Source organism: Zeus faber (assembly GCF_960531495.2).
Source record: "Zeus faber genome assembly, chromosome: 1".
NCBI classification, from domain to species: domain Eukaryota; kingdom Metazoa; phylum Chordata; class Actinopteri; order Zeiformes; family Zeidae; genus Zeus; species Zeus faber.
This window is the reverse complement of record NC_137193.1, coordinates 56,220,261-56,241,813: the sequence shown is the minus strand read 5'-3', so window position 1 is coordinate 56,241,813 and position 21,553 is coordinate 56,220,261. Positions and strand designations below refer to the sequence as shown.

Here is a 21,553-nt window from a genome sequence, read left to right as displayed (position 1 = left end):
CGTACAGTAATGACGGTTTTGATCGTGCTTTCATTGGTATCTCCCCAACTATACTGTAGACAGGGATAGGATTTGGACTAAATCATATAAAAAAAAAAACCTTCTGGGATTGGAGCCCCAGAGACCAACTCTTAACGGACGAGGGGCGTGGCCTAATGCATAATATCAAATTGAATTTCCTCGGTACGAAAAAGGTTGAAGGTAACTGACGTAGAGGATACTGCAGGGCTGCACCCTCTTCCAGCGGCGGGTTTGCAAACTGAGTGGAAGGCCAACAACCTGCACATGGTTGTGCACTCGCGCTGCATTAAAAACCTGCTTATGTAGAGCCGTGTTTGTCACCTGATGACTCCTGATGCAGAGTGTCCTATCACTGTAGAACACAGCACCACACTGAATTGATTTGGTGTTTCCTGCTTGTTTGGTAAATTAATAGAAACAGTTGGAAAGGCTCCTTGTTCAGGGGCATTGTGCTAGAATTAACCATACAAAGAGTCACACTTATTAACTTTATTTATAAAAAAAACAAAAAACACATGACGTTGACCTGGCTCAGTGGAATTCAAAATGCAGTACATATGTAGGAAGATATACAAAAAAAAAGTACAATATTCAGTCATCACTGTTTGTTCGTTACAGGAAGATTAAGGGAACAACATTCTCTATATTTGAGCTGATATCGTTGAGGGGAAAAAAAAAAAGATTCCTTGTGATCATTCTACCTGATAGAAGGAGTAAGACAGTGCCTAAGCGGTGTGGAGCGACCGGGTGACTGACACACGCACGCACACGCACCCGCACACACGAAATAACATAACCAGAAAATATAGGAAGTATGGCAGACGACGCCACGCCCTGATTGCTCAGGATACGGTGCGTCTTTACATTGCAAAACATTATCTTGAAGGTTAAAAAGGCACCGCACAATACGACTCACAGAGAGATTTCGCCACACATTTGTAATGTAACCAACAAACTTTAAGGCGGATGTCATGTGCAAAAAACTTCTTGAATATTTTGTCAAAAAATACTACTCAGTGTCCTCTCCGACGAGGTGTGCTTTTTGTTCTTTTACTGTTGACATCTTGAAAAAATATCTGAAACGTGTAAAATTTGAATGATTGCATTATCGTTATGTTGGCTGATATCACAGGCATATTCCAGGCGTCCGGATGTGGCAAATGGGGGCGGGGGTGGGGTGGGTGGGGTATGTTGGGGGTCGGAGGAGGCCTGGGTTGGGATCTAGTTCCTGTAGCTTTTGCGTCCCTCTCCCTCCTTGAGGAACGTCCACATGAGGGTGTTGACGATATCCGGCTGGTCCTGCTGCAGCCAGTGGCTGGCTCCAGAGATGATGTTGAGACGGAAGTGGTTCCGGATGTACAGGCGACACGCTTCGGCCATCTCTTGCTCCAGGAAGGCGTCGCGCTCGCCCCACAGCAGCAAAACCGGAGACCGGACGCAATTCTGACCGAGTGGAAGGGAGCTGCGGGTGGGGGAAAAAAAGAAGAACAAACAACAAAAATACTCTTTATGAACAACGCATTGTACTATCGCGTTAAATGTTAGTCCTTGTGTTAATTGTATAATCCTGTGCCACTATGGCCGAGGTAGGAATGTAAAGAGCATGCGGAGGGACCAACACGGGGTGCGTCACTGAGATTCCATTTTACGTAAGCAGCAAAAGGGCTATTCTGAGACAAGTCATTGTTCTGGAGCAGATGGCGAGCTCGGCCATGCATGCTGAGTTCAGATGTTAAACACATGGAGCAAAACTCTGTATTTGAATTGTATTAACTTCACCGTTCTCCAGCCAACTGGACAGCCTCACACTTCTCAATGAAGGAATATGTGAATATAACTACTGCCTGGTAGGTGCAGTGCAGGTGTGCAGATGAACATTCCTGAGGTTTCGTCCGGTTTTCCAGAACACAAGAGGGCACTGCTGTTTCACATGTTCAGAAGACGAAGCATGTGGCTTGCAGATGCGCTTTATTTTGAGGATCAGGGCATTTTTTTTGTCAAAGATTTTTTTCTAATTTGTACACAAACAGAGACATAAAGCCAAACTATTACCGGAAGCAATTCTACTATAATATACCTTGCATTTCACTTTGATTTGTATAACCAGAGTAAACAGTACGTGCAGGGAGTCCCCGCCACACATATCAACAATAGCTTGTCTAATAGTATAATTTAATCAAAGGCACCCCTTGCTGTGTATTCATCCCAATGGAAATTAGAATATACCATGTATCACACGTTTTGAAAATATTGCATTTTTAAAGTTGAATTTTAACACTATGCATTACCTGGGAAGTAATTGAGGAGGTTGTCAATCACTAGGTTTTGTGTCTTAACAATTCATAAATCATACACAGTAAATATACAGTATGGCTACAGTAAATGCCCAATGCCTTCCTGTTTAAGTGCTCTTTGTATATTTAAATGTTCACGCTCTTAATTCCTACTTGCCATTTTCAATCCATATAAAAGGCATTTATTGGCCAGTTTCACTGGTGGCCAGTGAAATGTCTCTGCATTTCACCCAACCCAGGACCCTCTTGCTGTGAGGCAGCAGTGCAATGCACTGCGCCACCGTGCTACCATTTAGTTATCAAGCAAGACACATCCCCATGGGGGTTGGTCCTTACCTGAAGACATTCCTGTAGTAGTTGAGGGCTCCCGTCAGAGCTCCCGGCTGCGACAGGGCATAGAGATAAGCCTCCAAATCTTCCGCCGCGAGCCACCGGCCTTTCCTTCCGATCCCTGTGCTGCGGCTGGTGAATAAGGCCTTCAGAGCCTATGACCACAAATAGGGAATCTAGCGGGTGAGTGTGTGTGACTGGTTTGATCTGATCTGGAAGACTCTCATAGACAAGGTTCTTCCTAACACGGTCCGTGTGTACAGGGTCAGCAGAGGTTCTAGCAATAATATTATCACTGGTTTCTACTGTTCAATATGTAGTGCTGAGGCCAAATGCTCTCACTGAGATGTAAAAAAAGCATTATAACATAATATATATTGTAAGAAAAATGAATGAAATATAACACCGACCAGGGATTACTGGAATAACTGGAATTTTGACAAACAAAAGGTGAATTAATATAAATATATTTCACTCTTTTCACTGCCTCACATTCATTTCACTTGTAATGAATGACATCATAAAGAAAAATGCCACTAAAAGTCAACTACAGACTCTTTACACTTTGCGTACGCATTACGATGTCTTCTTTATTTTTTGAATCATTATATTAATTATTATTATTATTATTTTTTTTTTTTTTACAATATCATTGTAGCATCCTAAAACGTGCTGTTAAATACACACACACACACACACACACACACACACACACACACACACACACACACACACACACACACACACACACACACACACACACACACACACACACACACACACACACACACACACACACACACACACACACACACCCCTGGGGGGAACCCTGCCTTATAACAAAAAATAGCAATAGTAGTTTTCTGTTTTTTATATTTTAAACCCTGTCTTTTTTTGTATCGCTGCCCTCTGTAATAGCAGTCACTTTTATTTTAAAGTGCTCTATAAATAAAGATTTTTTGATTGATTGATTTATACAATATAAATGCTTCCATATTCACAAATATTATTGCATGTATTCACAATTTCACAAATAACAACGTACCCAACTTATTTAATTTCCATGTCAGTCACATAATAATACGCTAAAAATAGCCTGATACGATAACAACATAATGTCATGCGACATACACCGATGAACATGTTTATTGTCACGCATGAATGCACACACACACACACACACACACACACACACACACACACACACACACACATACACACACACACACACACACACACACACACACACACACACACACACACACACACACACACTTTGACCTTGAAATCACGTGCAGCCCTCTACCTTGAAGTCATTGATGGAGAGCATGAGCTCAGGGAAGCGAGGCAGCTGGAAGAAGAAGAAATGACTGGATTTCAGCAGCTGACTGGGATGACGCAGGGTGTAATCTGGGGAGGTGAGGGGGAAAGGATAAGAACAGGGGAAGGGTGAAAAATAAGATATGAAAAATGAATCTGAGAAAAATTGGAAAAAGGAAAATGGAATCCCCTCCAAAATGAATAAGGAATAGATCTGTAGGGATGTGGACTCATGACACCTTCCTGTGTTTTCCAGCTGAACTAGCTGCACAGGCTTCATTAAATCATTAGTCTTCTCTAATTACCACCTCAGGATTCACCAGATGGATGTAAACATGGCATTGGAGGAACAATTACTCCTAATGATTGCTCATAATTATCATAATAACCAAAGAGACAAAGCAGAGACACTTTAATTTCGTATGAAGAATTTTCATTCCTTTCATATGACACACCACCAACCAGCTAAACAAAGACAACACGTCTGATGATCATTTAGGAACGACATACCTGCGAAAACCGAAGGGTGAGGACTGTTCAGCACGATGAGTTTGGTCACCATCTCCGGATAGTGGATGGCAAACAGCCAAGCGACGGTGCCGCCCCAGTCGTGACCCACCAAGCAACATCTGTTGTACCCTTCAAAGACAACGGCATGGATCTTAGGCTGGTTCTTCTCATAGTATGGAAGAGGGATTGATTTTGCCAATCACATATGGTCGTCTATTGACTTTTGATCGGAATCCTTTATTGTGGACAGTGTTTGCACCGGAAGCGTCTAACAAAAGTGAACTATGTTTTCACCTTTCACCGAGAGGATGTTGACTTAAATCAAATGAAAGTCATTCAAGACAAACTCAGGTGGAGAGCAAGCTCGTCCGTGTTTAGACGTTCTGATCATATTAGCGTTCTGGTTCCCACAAAGTAATCTCCTTACCTGGCCCAGCGCCATATACTGTATCCCCACGAGCATGGATCATTCCAGAAAGCTTTGTTTCAATATTTTGATGTATCACACCATTACATTATTTCCTGTGTCAATTTATTCAACATTGACCACTCCTCCTTACAGGCAAACATATAAAGGGATGCCTGTCAAATGGTCAGATTGAAGGGCACGGTTAATGAAAATGAAAGTTGATTGAATCATTCTTGCCGGGATCTCAGTCACCTTGCACTGATTATTGATAGGTGGATTTTATTAAGCTTTGCTATTACCTTGTGCCTTGAGTTATGAGATAAGCTGTAGCAATTTAAAGTAAATACATAGAATGATTTATCATTATACCCCTACCAATAATGTATCATAATAATAACATGATATATTTGATTTTTTCCTGTTTTGTATTTTTTGGCTACTTGTGTATATTTGACAATTTTCCATTTTATTTTATTTGTATTTTTACTTTATTTTTCACTCTAATTAATTTAATTTAAATTTTTTTTAAAGGCTAACCGTCTGTAGACACGCATCAATTATCACCATGACATATTCCTCGGTACATGTCAATGCACCTGGCGAAATCAAGTCATTCGGATTAAGCAACTAAAATAACATAGACATTAGATAAAGACTACATGATTTAATAAGCATTCTCTGTAGAGGCTATAGTCATATGAAACACTTACATATGAGACAGTATTTAAAAATGAAATGTGTCCAAACACAGTCAATTCAAAGCCTTAAGGCTGAGCTAACGTTCACTGAACAGCAACAAAAAAGAAAACAAAATGTTGCTCAAAAAATAACTGAGGAGCACTGGCATGTGCGCAGACACTCAAGGGTCAGAGCGGAAGGCTCCCATTAGAGGAAGCATGGAATTAGGATGCTGGGAGCTGAGTAGTTTATCTTCACTTCGTCCTGTATTCAGTAACACGAGTCACAAGAAGCTTGTTGAGCCAATCGGGAGGCCTTCCACGGTGTAGGGATACGAAAAAAAGAGGCATGACAGGTCAACCGCTGCTCCATCACTGTCAGTTTGGGTGGAGGAGTTGGATACAGATACTGAAGTCGTACCGAGTTCACTTACCTAAATACTCCACAATATCCTTGACATCTGTGACCAGGTACTCGAAGCTGTAGGTTTCGGTGGAAAGGGGCAAGTCAGACTCCCCGTAGCCCCTCATGTCGATGGCGACCACACGAAACTCACTCTTAAACTCACGCAGCTGATAGCGCCAGGAAAACCTACACAGGACAAATTGAAAAGGCGGTTAAGGAAATAAATGAAAATGTAAATGTCACTATGGAACAATCCATGTTATGTGCCAAAAGCTGCATTATTAGCTGACATTATAAATTATTAAACTTGGCTATTTTCACTCCAAGCTAAACAAAAAAAAATTAAAAAAGTACTTTGGGACATTGCGATGGAGATAACCCACAGTGTGTGACAACATGACCTGCTGTAAAGAAACAATGGATTGTTCGGCTGCTAAAAGGTTGATTCTGTTGAGTTTCATGGGTTCTCCCTGCCGCCGCCGCTCGCTGCGAGTATGTGGTGCTGCTATTTTTATCTTATGTGTGTTACAGATGTCATTGATACAAACAAGGTCAATGGCTTCCTTCAGGGTGAACCCAGTTGCAGACCCACTACACCTTTGTCTAGAAGAAGGATAGGCTTAATCCAACTTGGGGTTTTCATAAAAAACAAACAAACAAACAGCATTTTCTAGCACATACCCTTACCAAACTGTGCAATTGTGCTTTCATTCCTGCACTGGCTTTGAACAATACACTTCACAAAACTTTGGAAATGGCGCTCAACTTTCCTTTCCAGCTGCGCTGAGCTCCACTTTTTATTACAGAGGCTATTTTAGACTCTGGCCCGTCCACACATGGGGTGGACTGGGCTGACTCCCTCATTGAAGATCTTGTGATCAACTGTAGAACCTACTCATCAGGACTCCAATCCCCTCGTTTTCCGAGCAGGGAGAAGCAAGACGCAGTGGCCTGTGGTTCCGATGAGTCAGGACACACGCTGAAAGCTCAGGTCTTAGAATATAGATGAGGTTTAAAATAACAACGTTATGGACTCTACGCTTATGAATGGCTCCCTATAGCACAACAGTTCATTATTCCTGTGGCCGGCGGAGCAGAAAAGTGTTCCAGCGACCATTAATTAGTACACATTCTGTCCGTAGCTCAGATGCTATACGTCTGAGACGTGGACATGGTTTTGTCACTTGACAACGTCCATGGACCAATTTCAGGAGTGATGGCTAATACGACTTATCACCCTACGAAGAGAAAAGATCTTAAGTGCTTCCAATCTTTTCCCTGAAGACAAATTAAGTCTTGTCAAGAAATGTTCCGTGACTAAAGAATCCTCACCGGAATTGATTTGTTTTCGTGTTCCAGAAAACGTGCTCTACAGAATGAACAAAAAGCATTAAACTTAACACCAACGTTATAAATATAATATAGTTTGTAAAATATAATGAGGTTGATACAGTATATTCCCTCTCTAGACCATCGATTGGCGACAGTGTCAGCCAGTTAGGGTTAGAGTCAGAGACAGATATTTAGGTGCGAATGGCCTTTCGGGAGACAACATAGGTTTAGTAACAACATAAATAAAAGAGAGAACTACTGCAGCTAAGTGGTTGCCAGTGCCACCCCCTCTCACTTTTCTCCCCGGCTCCTCTCTGACCTACCAGAACTCCGGGAAGCCGTGTAAAAACAGCATGAGTGGCTTTCCTCTTTCTCCAGCGGCGACATAATGAAACCTGAGGCCAGACTCCTGGGTGAAAAGTAGACAGACATTTCCATTTTTAGCTTTTACGCTGATACGACAGTGCCAAACACAGCCTTGCAATTGAAAACTATACATGCACAGCCCTATCAATAGATGTGGGAGGATGAAAAAGATGCTGAACAATATCATGGAGCAATGCAATTTTCTTATTATCTATATAACCCGGCCATTGGAGATGCACAAGCCAGTGCATTCTCAGGGCCAGTCCCCATTCTGGTTAAATGGGGAAGGTTGTGTCAGGAAGGGCATCCGACATAAAACCAATATCAAATCAAATATGCGGATCACATATCAGATTTCCATCCCGGATCGGTCGAGGCCAGGTTACCCACGACCACCACGGGTACTGTTGGCCAGCAGGATGCCGGGGGAAAGAAGAAGAGGGGGAAGGCATGTCTGGAGTTAGCAGGAGAGGAGGAAGGGTAGGAGTGTGGAGGTGCGAGTCGGAACTTTGAATGTCGGCACTACGGCTGGTAAAGGGAGAGAGCTGGCTGATATGATTGAGAAAAGGAAGGCGGATATACCGTTGGTGGACGGTTTGCAGACAAAGCAACAGCGGCGAGATTGAGATGCTTTAGAGGAGAGATGCCAGGTTTTATCGGGAGATGGATGCTGAAGATGGAGCTGCCAGGCATGAGGAAAGGGGAAGGCCAGATAGGTTGTTTGAGGATGTGGTGAGGGAGGACATGCAGGTGGTTGGCACGACAGAAGAAGATGCAGAGGAAAGAGACGGAAACAGATGACCGGCCGTGGAGACCCTTAACGGGAGCAGCCAAAAGAGAAATACATTTCCTTATTATCTAAATATCTTCGGAATGATGAAGTGCAGCCAGTTAACACCATCATGGACACTGTTGTTGCTTGGCGGTCTGTACTGCTCGGTCATGTTTCAATCAATATTGTGTATTTTCAGAATCTGAATCTGTTTATTTGGCCATGTACATTTTCATGGTGGTGCATTGCTGTACACGGACAGACAGACAGACAAGTAACATAAAACAAACTAAAAATGAACGTATACAAAATATAAAGAATGTTTTTCATTTTCAGCTCTATATCATTACAAAAAGTTTAACTGACGGTGAATGGATCAGACATTAAGGTTAGATGTTTCAACTATTGAATCGGTTGATGCACTCAGCTGGGTTTTCTCTTATTATCACGCACGCATTTGGGTTTTTAATTATATAATCATCTGCGTGCGCAGGGGGGGGGGGGGGGTTCTGTGATATCACGACTGGCTGCAGACAGTGGGACGGAGGAGCTGTTCTTTCAGCACCACCTGAGCACCGTGCACTGAAAACGACTCTCAATGCCTCAAAATGAACAGGATGCATCACGATTTGCAAAAAAAAAAAAAAAAGATGACAGAGGGAGAGAGAGAGAGAGAGAGAGAGAGGCCTACACAGTGTGGCAGAGCGTGCACGACGCCACAAGGAAAGCAAGGTGTTTTTGTTGTGTACATTCACCACACGCATGAGCCCAGTGCGCAAATGCATACACAGACGATGTGAGCGTCTGCACCTCTTACCATTATCCCGATTTGATACATATGTCAGGATAGATTATGTCATAATGTAGACTTGATGCCTTATCTTTATGCGTCTCGGGGTCGTAACTTTATCCTTTTAACGGTGCCCAGGTGTCTGCCTAGATGTATTACGTTTGTCCTAGTATAATAGTATCTTGTCACGATATAATATGTCGGGATAAACGCAAGACACCCAGATACATAAAGGTATAAGGTACAAGACATTAGGACTTAGTGTTTTACCTTCGTGTGTCTGGATCTTACAGTACCTTTATCCCGACATTAGGGTGTCTTATCTGTATGATAAAGGAATACATCGAGACACCCACAGCTAATAAAAAGGAATAAAAAGGATAAAGGAATAACAGTGGGTGTCTAACTGCTTCACCTTTATCCTCACACGACAGTGGGTGTCTAGATGTCCCACCTTTATCAGCACACGACAGTGGGTGTCTTAACTGCTTCACCTTTATCCTCACACGACAGTGGGTGTCTAGATGTCTCACCTTTATCCCCACATAACAGTGGCGATATCTCACCTTTATTCGCATTAACCGCAACAGTGGGTATTTACATGTCTAACGTTCATCCTCACCTAATAGTGGGTATTTAAGACGACTTACCTTTATCCTGACATAGCAGTGGGTTCCCAAGGACGTGTCGTTCAGACAGGCCGGGGGACTTTCACGGATCCCCCACTGAAAGGTGGCCGTGGGCCTCAAAAACACGTTCCAGCAAAGTTTCAGCAGCGCTCCGGCGGCGCACAGGGCGCAGTATCCGTAAATCAGAGACCAATATCCCAAAAGTCTGATCCTGAACGCGAGTCCCACCGCGAACACGAGCAAGTTTTGCAGAACTCTCGCCATCTTTACATCATCGCCGCAGCGGATGGACGGATCGACCGATCCGGATCGCGTTATCCTCAGTGCAATCGATTTTGGGGCTGGGTAATGAATCGGTCGCTCCGCGCGGATCGTCGCTCTGCGTGGCGATCCCCGTTGTTCCGCGAGCGGCAGCGGGAGCGCGCACGCGTCCTTGTCTGCAGGGAGGGTCCCCGTGGAAAATGAATGGAGCGTGTGCACGCGTGCGTGCCACGGCGAAAGGCGGTTGTTGCGGCTGTTCTGGAGGGCACGTCCAAAACGCAACACGTAATGAGCCAGTTAAGCAGCTAATCCCTCACACGGTGCGGAGCAGAGCGCCTGCAGTGAAATAAAACCCGATCACCTGGACACAAACGGAGGAACAGTGAAAGATGAGGTCCATCATTTTGCTTGGATAGCGTCTACACAAAGATATGCTGACGCGTGGGACCGCTCTGCCGTGTTGCCACTGGGCATTACCGCCCAATGCTTCCAGGATTAATATGAAGAGCCACAGGGAGGAGTCTGTGGGAGGAACGAAATTGTAGAGGTGGAGGTTAGAGACCTCTAATGGGCTGCTGCAGGTAATCCCAGCAGTAAGGATAGAGGGGATTGGTTTGGAGGGGGGGGGGGGGGGGCGGGTGTCCTACTTGTAATTTAAAGCGGTAATCTGTACGTTTATTTTGTAATAAAAATCAATACATGACATACTTTATTCATCTGGCACTATTCAAGAAATAGACCATAGATGTATCTGTTATGCATAATCTCCTCTATCATGCGGTTTCCCTGCCAAGATAAGAATTGGTCAGGTACGCACTAGTGAACCAGCATAGCTAGTTATGGTCAGGAAAATGTCAATAAGGATGAACCTTTAGAAAAAAATAACAGCAACGCCATGTGAAAATAATTCACCCCACCCCCTCAAGTGACCATTTAATATACGGTAGGTCTACCATTACACTAGAGAACAAGAAGAACAAGGCTACCCCTGTGAAAATGTTTATTGACTTAAGTCACCTCCAAAAAAAGTCCAAGTTTGAAACTCGCAAACTGTCATTAAAATAAAGTGCCATAGGCCTATATAATGTTGGAACAAATTCAACAAAGACGGAACAATATTCTCAATATGAAAAAACTACAACTCTCCTCTCAAAACCTCTAGCCACAAAATTTTATATTTTCCCGCAAATAAACAACAAAAAAAATGTTAGAGGGACGCTGCAAAATATGGCAATTGCATAATCAACTTAGGTATATTTAAATTAATTAAACATCTTATTCCCGGTCTAACAAAGCAGATTCTTAACAAAAACAAAACAAAAAGCTTTCTTCAGATGCTAGAACACATAGCAAAATGAACATTTTCAAATAAGTCACTTAAATGTGCATAACTACACCCAACGTTAGTGCTTGTTTTACATTGAAGTTTTAATATGAACTGAAACAAAGAAATCACATAATTTTAACAAAGGATATGTTTGAATATGCATTTGAACTGGGAAGGATATAAACTATAATGTGAACATGTACCCGTTTGTAAACTTTACAATACTGTCCAATGGAAGAGCACTCTATGGTGTAAAGGGACAGAAAGTCAGCATAATTGGAATTCAGTGATTCACCTACTTCAGTGTATCGGTGCAAATATTTACTATAACATTCAAGTACAAAAAAAGGTATAAAGTTTCATTTATTCAACATATACTGTCTCGAGTAAGGTGAACAGGTATGATAAACTTGGTAAATGTAAACTTGTCATTCTCAAGGCCTGTACAAATATCTTGAGACAAAATAACCAAGTTGAGTCATTCACAACAGTGCTTTACAAGTGAATCCCTTTTAATCCAGGTTTTTCTCAAATGTGGCCATAATGACACTCTGCATAGTCATGTCAATGCCAGACATCTGGAGGGGGAAAGGAAAAGCGTAGAATGAGTTGTGATGGCGCCGTCATTACAACAAGATTACTTCTGCTCCCACACAGGAGTGAAGACACTCACAGCCTCTCGTCGGCGGCGCTCCTGCTCCCTCCTGCGGGCCATCTCTCTCTCCCTGTCTACTGCTGTTTGTGGGCCGGCAGGTTGTAAGGGCAAGTGGGATTCAGTCCTCAGCAGCTCCACACTCTCATGAACCTCCAAGATAACCTCTGTGCAGCACGTCTTCTTAGAATCAGTCTCGGCTTTACCCAAGCGTGCATTTTCCATTCCTTGGTGAGGACCTTGGAGTCTAAATAGAGTTTCCTGAAATCACTTTGCAGTTTAAATCAGTGAAATTCAAAAAACTGGCATCCTCTCTCTTCATACCATTTCTGGTACAGCAGAGATTAGCTTCAAAAACTGAATCACCTTAAATCTTGCAGACTATGAAAAAAAAAAAGTGCAGTTCTATATTGAAAGATTTGGTGAGAATTGGGATTCTGATTTCGAATCCCTAATCTTAACATCTTTTTTGGCGATACCTGATTGCTCCAGGAACATGCATCTTTTTGAGTGCCTTTTCACGTTCTTCCTTTTCCATCGCAACCTTTCGGAACTGCTGAAAGCTTTCTTTTGATGACTTGATGGGCGTGTCAACGGTGGATGAGTTCTTGATCAGACAGGCCCAAGACTCAGCATTTTTCAGGAAAATATCCTTAAAAATGTTTTTATTTTTTAAGTCAAATCTATTCTCAAAGTAAAAAAAAAAAAAATGCAGTCATCCTTTGGAAATTTAGAATGAAGATCAAAATATTGGTAAACTGGCCAACCTTTTTGGTAAAATTAGTGGTTTTGGTCTCTGTATAAGACACATTGGTTTGGCTGTCAATCACAGCCTGAGTGTGTCTGAGATCTACGGTATGCAAGAAAAAGCGTTTTCATTATGAGCTTTTCACAAATCGGTCGAATAAAAAAAACTTTTATCATCATTTTTTCAGTGTCCTGTGACGTACCTAAGATGGTCTGAACAGGGCTGTGAGACAGGGGGGACAGGAGAGGGTAGTGCTGAAAGTTGACAAGGAGATTTAGCATTAGACATCTTCTGGACCATTATGAAACAATATTACAACCCTCAGGCAAATTGGTAGAATGAAACTATAACTCAATCTTATCCAAGATTAAGTTCTGTGAAAAAGTACCCCCCCATTTTGTGGGTTGTAACCTTGGTGACAAACATTTAGGTTACTTTCACTTTTTTTTTTTTTTTGCTTGCAAGGTAATCAAACACACAATCTTCAGCCATGAAAATATTATACCTCAATTTATTCAACCCAATTAAAAACGTCAAACTAGAATCAGATGTTTGAGTGGTTTTCGAAAACAACCAGGCCTGATTTGGGCCAGCCCTGCCTAATTCATATTGCACTATATTCAGCCATTATCAGAGTGAAATTAGTGTTTCCAGCTCATCATGCCATGACCACATCAAAATCCTGACAACCCAACAACAAAAAAAGGTTGTTGTAGCCCGTCTGTCTGGAAAAGCTAATATTGGTGAATATTGCCCAAACATCTTTTGGACAATATTGGGAAAGTAGTGAATGAGGAATTTCCCTAATTCTTGCTAAAATCAACAACCCTATTTTCACAAACCATCACAGAATGTCATTCAAGGACCCACAGGTTGCTCTTCCCTAAAGGCCACGCTCAGTGTTAATACATACACTCTGTGACCACTTCATTAGCTTCACCGCTCGTTAATGCAAATATCTAATCAGCCAATCACGTGGCAGAAACACCATGCATAAAGGCAAGCAGACATGGTCAAGAGGTTCAGACAGAACATGGGAACGTAGAAGAAATGTAATTGGGAACGTAGAAGAAATGTGACCTAAATTACATTGACCGTGGAATGATTTTATGGCCAGAAAGGGTGTTTTGACCAGCTCACAAAACCGCTCATCTCCTGGGATTTTCAAGTACAATGGTGCGAAAAACAAACACGACTCACAATTCTGAAGGCAAAAAAATGGCTTTCAGGAAATTGACGGGACTGGTTAAAGCTGACAGGAAGGTGTTAGCGAGGTGTGCAGAAGAGCAACTCTGAACACGTGGAGCCTTGAAGTGCATGAATGTCACACCGGCTTCCATTCCTGAGGCTAAGAACAGGAAAGTGAGGCTAACAGTGGCACGGGCTCAAAAATAAAAGAAAAAAAAAAAAGATAGAAAAACAAGAGTGGCCAAGTGGCATTGCTTGTCTGACGAATCTCAATTTCTGCTGCAGATGGTAGGGTCAGAATTTGGCGTAACCCACACAGATTCATGCAGTATCAACTGTTCAGGCTGGTGGTGTAGTGGGGTGGGGAATACTTTCTTGGCACACATTAGGCCTTCGCACCAATTGAGAATAGTTTAAATTCCACAGCCTAGCCAGTACTGGGAAAATGTACCCAATAAAGTGGCCACATCCAAACTTTACATCTGAATTGATATCAGATACCCAGATAAAGGGGGCCATGTGAGCCAAAAGTGTTGCATAACTCTTGAGGATCATCCAAGTGCTTTTTGGCAAACTTGAGACAAGCATCTGTGTTCTTCTTAGTGAGCAATGATTTCTGCTTTGGTGCTCTGGGATGAATCTCATTTTTGCTTAGCACCTGTCCAGTGGTGGTCAGGACTCTGATCTGAGATTATAGAGAAATCTGCCAATCCCTGGATGTTTTTGAATGGTACTTTCAGATTGCCTGCACAATTTTACAGAGATTTTTTCCAGGATGGCAACTTCTGGAGAGATTCAATGTCCAAAACCATGTCCATATAGACAATATGGCTCTGGTGCAGTGACACCCACACACACAAAATGTACCTCAAGACTGGGGTTTGTTGAGCCCAGAGGAAATCCAGGAGACGTCAATGGGGATAAAGGTGCAGACAAATCTGTTACAAATAATAATTAAAAAAAAAGCAGACACTAGGTATTTGCACCTATAAAATAACCTGTATTGTTAACCATTTCATTTGCAACCGCCTCCTACTTTAGTGACAAAACAGGCACAGAGTTACCTGGAGGTGAAGGAATATCCTCATCACCAGACTGGCTGGCAAATGACTGTCGTTCCATGGAGTGTAAACCAGGAGGTGGGTGGCAAGTCTTGACTGACGTCTTACGCAGCTCTTTTGTCCCAAACATCTGCTTTCTATGAACAGCATCATTTACCTTGATCTGGAGACATTTAACACTTAAATATCAATGGAACATCTTCGTAGACAGTAGTGATGCAAAACTCGCAAACGATTTGTTCCTAGACAACAAATCTTTTAAATGACTCAGGATTAACTACCGAAAGGTCAGTTGGTTCGCGACTCAGTAACTGCAGCCAGAAACACATGCATTCACGAGTAGAGAATCTGGATTTGCGACTAATCGCCTCAAGCAGAGCCGATGAGTCCTGAATCGATTTGTTTAAGAAGAAGGCTGTGATCTGCAAGTCGTGCAGCCACGTCAAGCAGCCCCAGCTGCGAGTCCAACAACCTCCTTAAGTTTCCAAAATAACTGAGGATTACATTTATGTTGACAAAATGGCCTAGGCATTGTCATCATTCATATTAAATGTGTGATTCCACCAAAACAAATAATTTGTGAAGAAAATATTTTGATTCATAATTTGTAATTTCTCTCAAAACAAAAAAATCATTGAATTCAATGATTCCTGTGAGATTTCCATTCAAAACTCAGAGTGACGACTGACACTTGTTATAATAACTGAATCAAACCAATGTCTCAAAGAAGAGTCAAACCTCTCATCACTAATAGACAGTGAGTGAAATCCAGTATTTACCTTCATAACTGCCTCCTGACAAACTTCTTTACTTTTGTGCCTCTCTGGTTTTAATGCTGAAACACATGCAGTGATAATTCTCAGTCTATTGAAACAGTTAAGTCAAATTTTCCTGAAAAGATAACAAAAATGTAATATTCTGCCAAGATTTCTAATATAGAACAATTGCTAAAAATGTAAAATTGGTAATACTACTGTCGACACCAATGGCTTCCTTTAAAATGTCTGTTAAAAAAGGTTACTACGGATTTAGGCAGGAGAGCTCCAATAGTGCATGTCTAAATGATCTACACCCAAAAGAGAAAGAAAAAAACATAAATAATATAAATATAAATAAATAAAAGTTTAATGATGCTACAAGTTTTACATATTTATGGCTTTTAGGTTTTAACTCACATTTGTAGCTTGGGTTCTTTAAATTGAAGAGTGGGTGGAAAAAGAGGTTAGTGAGATAGAGTGCTGAGCAGAGCAGCTAACCTGATTCAGAGTCACTGCTATCAGAAGTGCTAGAATCACTACTACTGCTGCCTGAGCTGGACGAGGAGGAGGAGGAGGAGGAGGAGCTGCTCCCGCTGAGGCGTGATGGGTGGCCGAGGTCTCGGGACGCTGTGGGTTCGCCTGTCGCACACACAGGAAATACTGTACGTTGTACTGACTGGCTTATATGGGAAAGCACTGAAAGGAATTTAACTCCGCTCTCACTTTTTGCCACTTTCTTCTTCGGCAAGCTCTGCCCATTGCAGACAGCCTCAGACCTCTGCTCGTCCTTCACTTTTCCAGTCTGCAGCTCTCCTTTGGATTTCAGCAATTTTTTCTCTGTGTAATGGACAGACGTCAATAATGACAAGCTGGCGACATCTCCCGTCCAAGTTGGTTCGGGGGACCTCACTTACACTCGTCAACTTCGATGCAATCTTGGTTAGCTGATATCACCAGAATGTATTAAGTTAGAGTTTAACTTGTATTGCGCTTGAATCAGCCAGGCACAGATGAAAGATTGATAAGCTAGTCTAGATGCAAAAAACATGAATTGGGGAAGGGAGACTATAAAATGTTGGCATTTTTTTATCGGAAAGCATAAATACCACCACGACTACTGTTGCCTTAGTCAGATACACCCTTGGTAAGTTACATTACAGGGACAATGGCAGGAAGGGGGTTACAAACCGAACGACGACGGGGCCACATTGAAATAACAGAATAACAGGTGTAACCGAGGTCTCAAGACAGGCAAGAGCGGAGGTGAACTTACGACAAGGCTTTTTGGGATGCTTCCTGAGACACGTCATCACAAAGTTCTGCAGGGCCCTGTGCGTAGAAGGCTTCAGCATTTCAATGTCAATCTCTAATTCCTTGTGAGTGGCACAGCGAAGTGAAGGCTCCCTGGCCTTAATGACGTCCACCAGCTTCCCCAGTTTGTCGCCAGGCAGCTTGTTGATGTCCAGACTCAACCGTCTCTTCTCGTCGTAGGACATCGGGATCACTGGTGTGTCGTCTTCCGCTTCCAAGGGCTTCCCCTGGATACTGGGCGTCTTGCTATGCCTACAGATGCAGAGTCACATAAATACCTTGTAGGATACAGCACTCTCAACACACCTCCCTGTGGTGTGGATTAAGCAGCCACACCTGTCCTGGGTCTAGGAGCCGAGGTGGCTGTTTGTCAGAGCCACACACGCCATGACAAAGGCTCTCCCTGTGTGAAGGGATGGGTGATTTACTGGTTGAACATTGATTGCTCTGACAAAAAACAGGCGTACAGCCACCTCTGATCCAGGCCCAATTACCTAGACAGGTGTGACCACACTCCCCAAATTGAGGAATCCAAAATCAACAAAAAAAAAAAAAAAAAAAAAATTGTTAAAAAGGGTTACGTGGAGCTCACGTACAAGGTGGAGCCCTTGCTTTGGATTGTCTTCGGAAACTTAGGTTTGCTCTTTGAGAATTTGTGTTTGTGCCACTCAATTTCTTTTTCTTTGCGTCTCCTGTTCTTCTTAGACTTCTTCGATTTCACCGGAACCTGGGTGAGTTTCTGCAGCTGATCCCGAACAGCTTTCAACTGAAAAATAAAAAAAATAGATCTGGCAAATAATGACATCAACCAATCGGCATCAGTCAACTATCAGTATCAGGCGTTCAACTCATGTGGGTTGGTTAACCTGCTGCTCCAGAGTGGCCAGCCGCTGGGCCCGCTCCTCCGTGTCCGTCTCTGAACACGCCGACTCTGAAGAGCTTTCACTTTCACTGCTCGCTGCGCTGGAAGAGCTTTCTGCTTTGCATCTTTTGACCTCCTCAACTTTACGGTTCACCAAGACACGATTCTCTGGCTCTTGGGGAATCTTTGCATATCGGTCCTCAAAAACATCCTACCGGTGCCAGAAGGAGTGTTTTGGGTTACATGGCTCTCACTTAAAACATTTTATTATATTTTAGTGTTTGTGAAGATGAGTTGCTTATATTCCCGCATTTTATCACTTTATTTTATTTGGCAAAGAATAAAAACATACCTGCAGTCTCCTTGCCATGAAGACCACTTCGTGTGCAGGTGGATTGTATTTATAACAGTTGGAGAAAATCAGTCTGACATCAGCAACCAACTCGTGGGCATTCACATACTCTCCTTCTTCCAATTTTTTCTTTGGGTACATTGTTAAAGAAAAAAATATAAATTGAGCTAACTCAGAAGTTTGATTTCACTTTTTATTTTTTCCATTTGGTATTGCATCAAGCACAACATTAAATAATTACCTGGGAAATCATTTTTTACCTTCACAGCGCTGAGATCCATTGGTTTCTTGATGATTTCGTGGTAGTCATGCAGCCCCATCGCTTCAGTGTCAACGGGGCTGTAGAAGGGCCAGGCGTATTCTGAATGCCTCTTTGAGAACATCTCCTTCAAGATAGCGCTGCAGCACTTAAGCTGCTCAGAAAGTTTGATCTTTTTGACAAATGTGGGAGTTTCGGGCAAATCTTTCCGGGGTGGTTTGATGGGCCGTTTGCTGCCCCGTCTGGCGAAGAGCTCACACGGCGACGGCTGCTCCTGCCGTGGTGGCGCGCTGCAGGTGATGGTTTTAGGGGCTGAGGTCGTGGTGCTGTGTTTCCTCTTGACCCCGTTGCTTATCTAAAACACAGGAACATTAATGAAGCAAATATATAAACAAACTAAATGTTGCACAGTTGAACCCAATGAGAATAAAGTTGTCTTAATATTTGAAAAAGGGGGCGTACGCAACATTAAGGATGGGCAAGGATTTGCTTATGAAAACCTTTATTTACTATTCTGACAATTTCTAGTTCGTTTAATAAATCACTAAGCATCAGCTTACATGTTTAAAGATCTTCCAACTTTAAAAATGTTATATAGAAATAATTTCCGCATAAAAATACAATCCTAACGTTAAGACTTTAACTGACACTGAACAACATGGCAATGTAACATGATAAACCAGTTAAAACATGCACGCCAATACAAATCGAAATCAAACATAACTGACTGTTTGAATTTGTTTGGCGAGCTGAACAGGTGGCAGAGAGTGGAGTCCTTGAGGAGGGATAACAGTCACCGTCTGCTGCAATACAACCTCTCGCATGGGGGAGTGGGCTCTCTGCTTCAGTGAAACTGCGCAGGAGACGAGACAGGACAAGGAAATGACAACTCAGCCTTGAAACTACTACCAGAAAAGAGCCCGATGATGATAAAGACTGAGCTGATCGACCAAAATGAATCCCGACTGACGAGAGTGTTTGACACCTCACCTAATATTTAAGATGCCTGTTGAGAGAAGCTATGAGCAGATTCAACTTCATCAATTACCTGCTTATTTCACTAACCGTATCAGTAAATGGTGACACTCTTCTCACCCATGCCAACTGCAAAACCAAACAAACCCCAAGGCAGGGGCAGAAACCCTCTCACACACAGGGGGAGTCTTATAGACCCCAGATCACTGCGTCGCCGCCACCCCCCCCCCCCCCAAAAACACCCAGACCAAATAAATGCATACAGAAGTTCAGTGACTCGTATGTCTGCAACCGTGATGAACCTGCACCATCACATCTCTATTATATTATAAATTAGACCTTGTGCAGGATCCCGATACCTGAATTTGTTTTCTTGACTTTGACTGGTTGTTTTGCAGCGGCTGCCAGCACTTCACTCTCCTCTTGAGGCATTTGGGCTATTTTCTGTAAGAAGAGCTTCTCCAGGGTCTGAGCCATGACAACTATATCATCTCCAGGCTGTGGAAAGGGGAAAGGAAAAAAGATAACCGCAAACAGAATCCAAGCAAAAGTTATATGGTAGAGGACACGTCTCTGTCATACATTTAACACAATTTGCAATAACTGACATCTACAGAGTGGGGAAGATAACGCATCTTTAGACGTAACTGGAACCCTTTTAAGTAGTGAGCCAATTGCTAATAATCCTGTTATATAAAGATAAATATCAAACAGTGGGACAGTAATAAGGGTATTTTCAAACACCTTTACCTTATTGTACACATAGCAGTTGGTGAACATGGTGCTGAAGTCCTGCACACATTCAAGTGCCTTCCAGTAATAGTTGTTTTGGAGACGCTTTTTAATGGTGGTCAAATCCATAGGATTGGTAATAATTGCATAATAATCCTGGATAAAAAGCAAGGCAACAAAAGGGAAAAGAAAGATTGAAAGAAAGGCGAGTTTTTCCCCCTTCATCATATTTCCCAAAACAAATTGTAAAATAAACATTGAATGGGGAATTTGAAGTAAATATAACTTATAAATATAAATAATGTAAAATGTAAATGTAACCATTAAAGCAAAGACAAAATATGTTTTCTAGTCGTTCTGGGCGAGGAGACATTGACTTACAGGAAGATTTAGTGCCACTGCGTTGACAGGCTCACGGAAGGGCCAGGAGAAGTGGTGCCGCCACAAGGCTTGGACCACCACCTTCTCCAGATACTGTAGCTGGTTGGTTTGACGGCTGGGCTTTTTGGGGTCAAGGACCGCAGGGGGAGGGGGGTTTCCCTTCATGCGCGGCACTTTCCCATTGGACATGTTGTCCCAAGACGGTCAAGGGACCCCCCCCCCTTCCAGGAGTGACACTTAATGGCTAATCACTTCTCACCACGTTGTCCTAAACAAAGACAAGTCATTTTCAATCCCAAATTTGAGTTTACGGTGCAACTGGAACTACATTGTAATACATTAAGTTATTTGTAGTGACAAAATGTGGCTGTCTCCATTCATTTCTTTGCATACAAAGGGTAGATAGTCTTTAAAAAAAAAGACTAAGACGTACACACACACACACACACACACACACACACACACACACACACACACACACACACACACACACACACACACACACACACACACACACACACACACACACACACACACACACACACACACACACACACACACACACACACACACACACACACACACAGTTCTACATTTTTAGGGTAACGCTGCCACCTACAGCATTACTTCGGTCTTGGTCATGAACAGTTCAACAATTATATTCTCACATTGTGGTTTGGATTTACACAAGTGGGTCAAGAGGCAAGTTTTCAGTAATATTTGGGAGAAACTATTGTGGGGGGGGAATATAAAATTTCGACTAGAGCTGTCAATTGAATTGTAGAAAAATAATAATACAACGAATTGCAATTCTATTGTATTTTCTTATT

General features: G+C 42.5%; 2 protein-coding genes across 2 annotated transcripts; both read right to left on the bottom strand.

The window, feature by feature from the left end:
• Positions 1-1,242: 1,242 nt before the first annotated feature.
• On the bottom strand, positions 1,243-10,120 carry ephx4 (epoxide hydrolase 4; the record flags this gene model as incomplete). Its single annotated transcript, XM_080001153.1, has 7 exons — positions 1,243-1,483; positions 2,652-2,800; positions 3,952-4,055; positions 4,476-4,604; positions 5,996-6,153; positions 7,623-7,708; positions 9,878-10,120. The coding sequence occupies 7 exons, from the start codon at positions 10,118-10,120 to the stop codon at positions 1,243-1,245; spliced, it is 1,110 nt and encodes a 369-aa protein (XP_079857279.1).
• A 1,836-nt stretch (positions 10,121-11,956) lies between these two features.
• Positions 11,957-20,912, bottom strand: brdt (bromodomain, testis-specific; the record flags this gene model as incomplete). Its single annotated transcript, XM_079997681.1, has 20 exons — positions 11,957-12,022; positions 12,118-12,343; positions 12,576-12,748; positions 12,864-12,946; positions 13,047-13,066; positions 14,045-14,192; positions 15,097-15,256; positions 15,375-15,404; positions 15,873-15,928; positions 16,350-16,490; positions 16,575-16,688; positions 17,125-17,414; positions 17,744-17,928; positions 18,029-18,235; positions 18,377-18,505; positions 18,637-18,990; positions 19,364-19,488; positions 19,970-20,108; positions 20,361-20,498; positions 20,724-20,912. 20 exons carry the CDS (start codon positions 20,910-20,912, stop codon positions 11,957-11,959), a joined length of 2,973 nt encoding a protein of 990 aa, XP_079853807.1.
• Between the last annotated feature and the right edge of the window lie 641 nt (positions 20,913-21,553).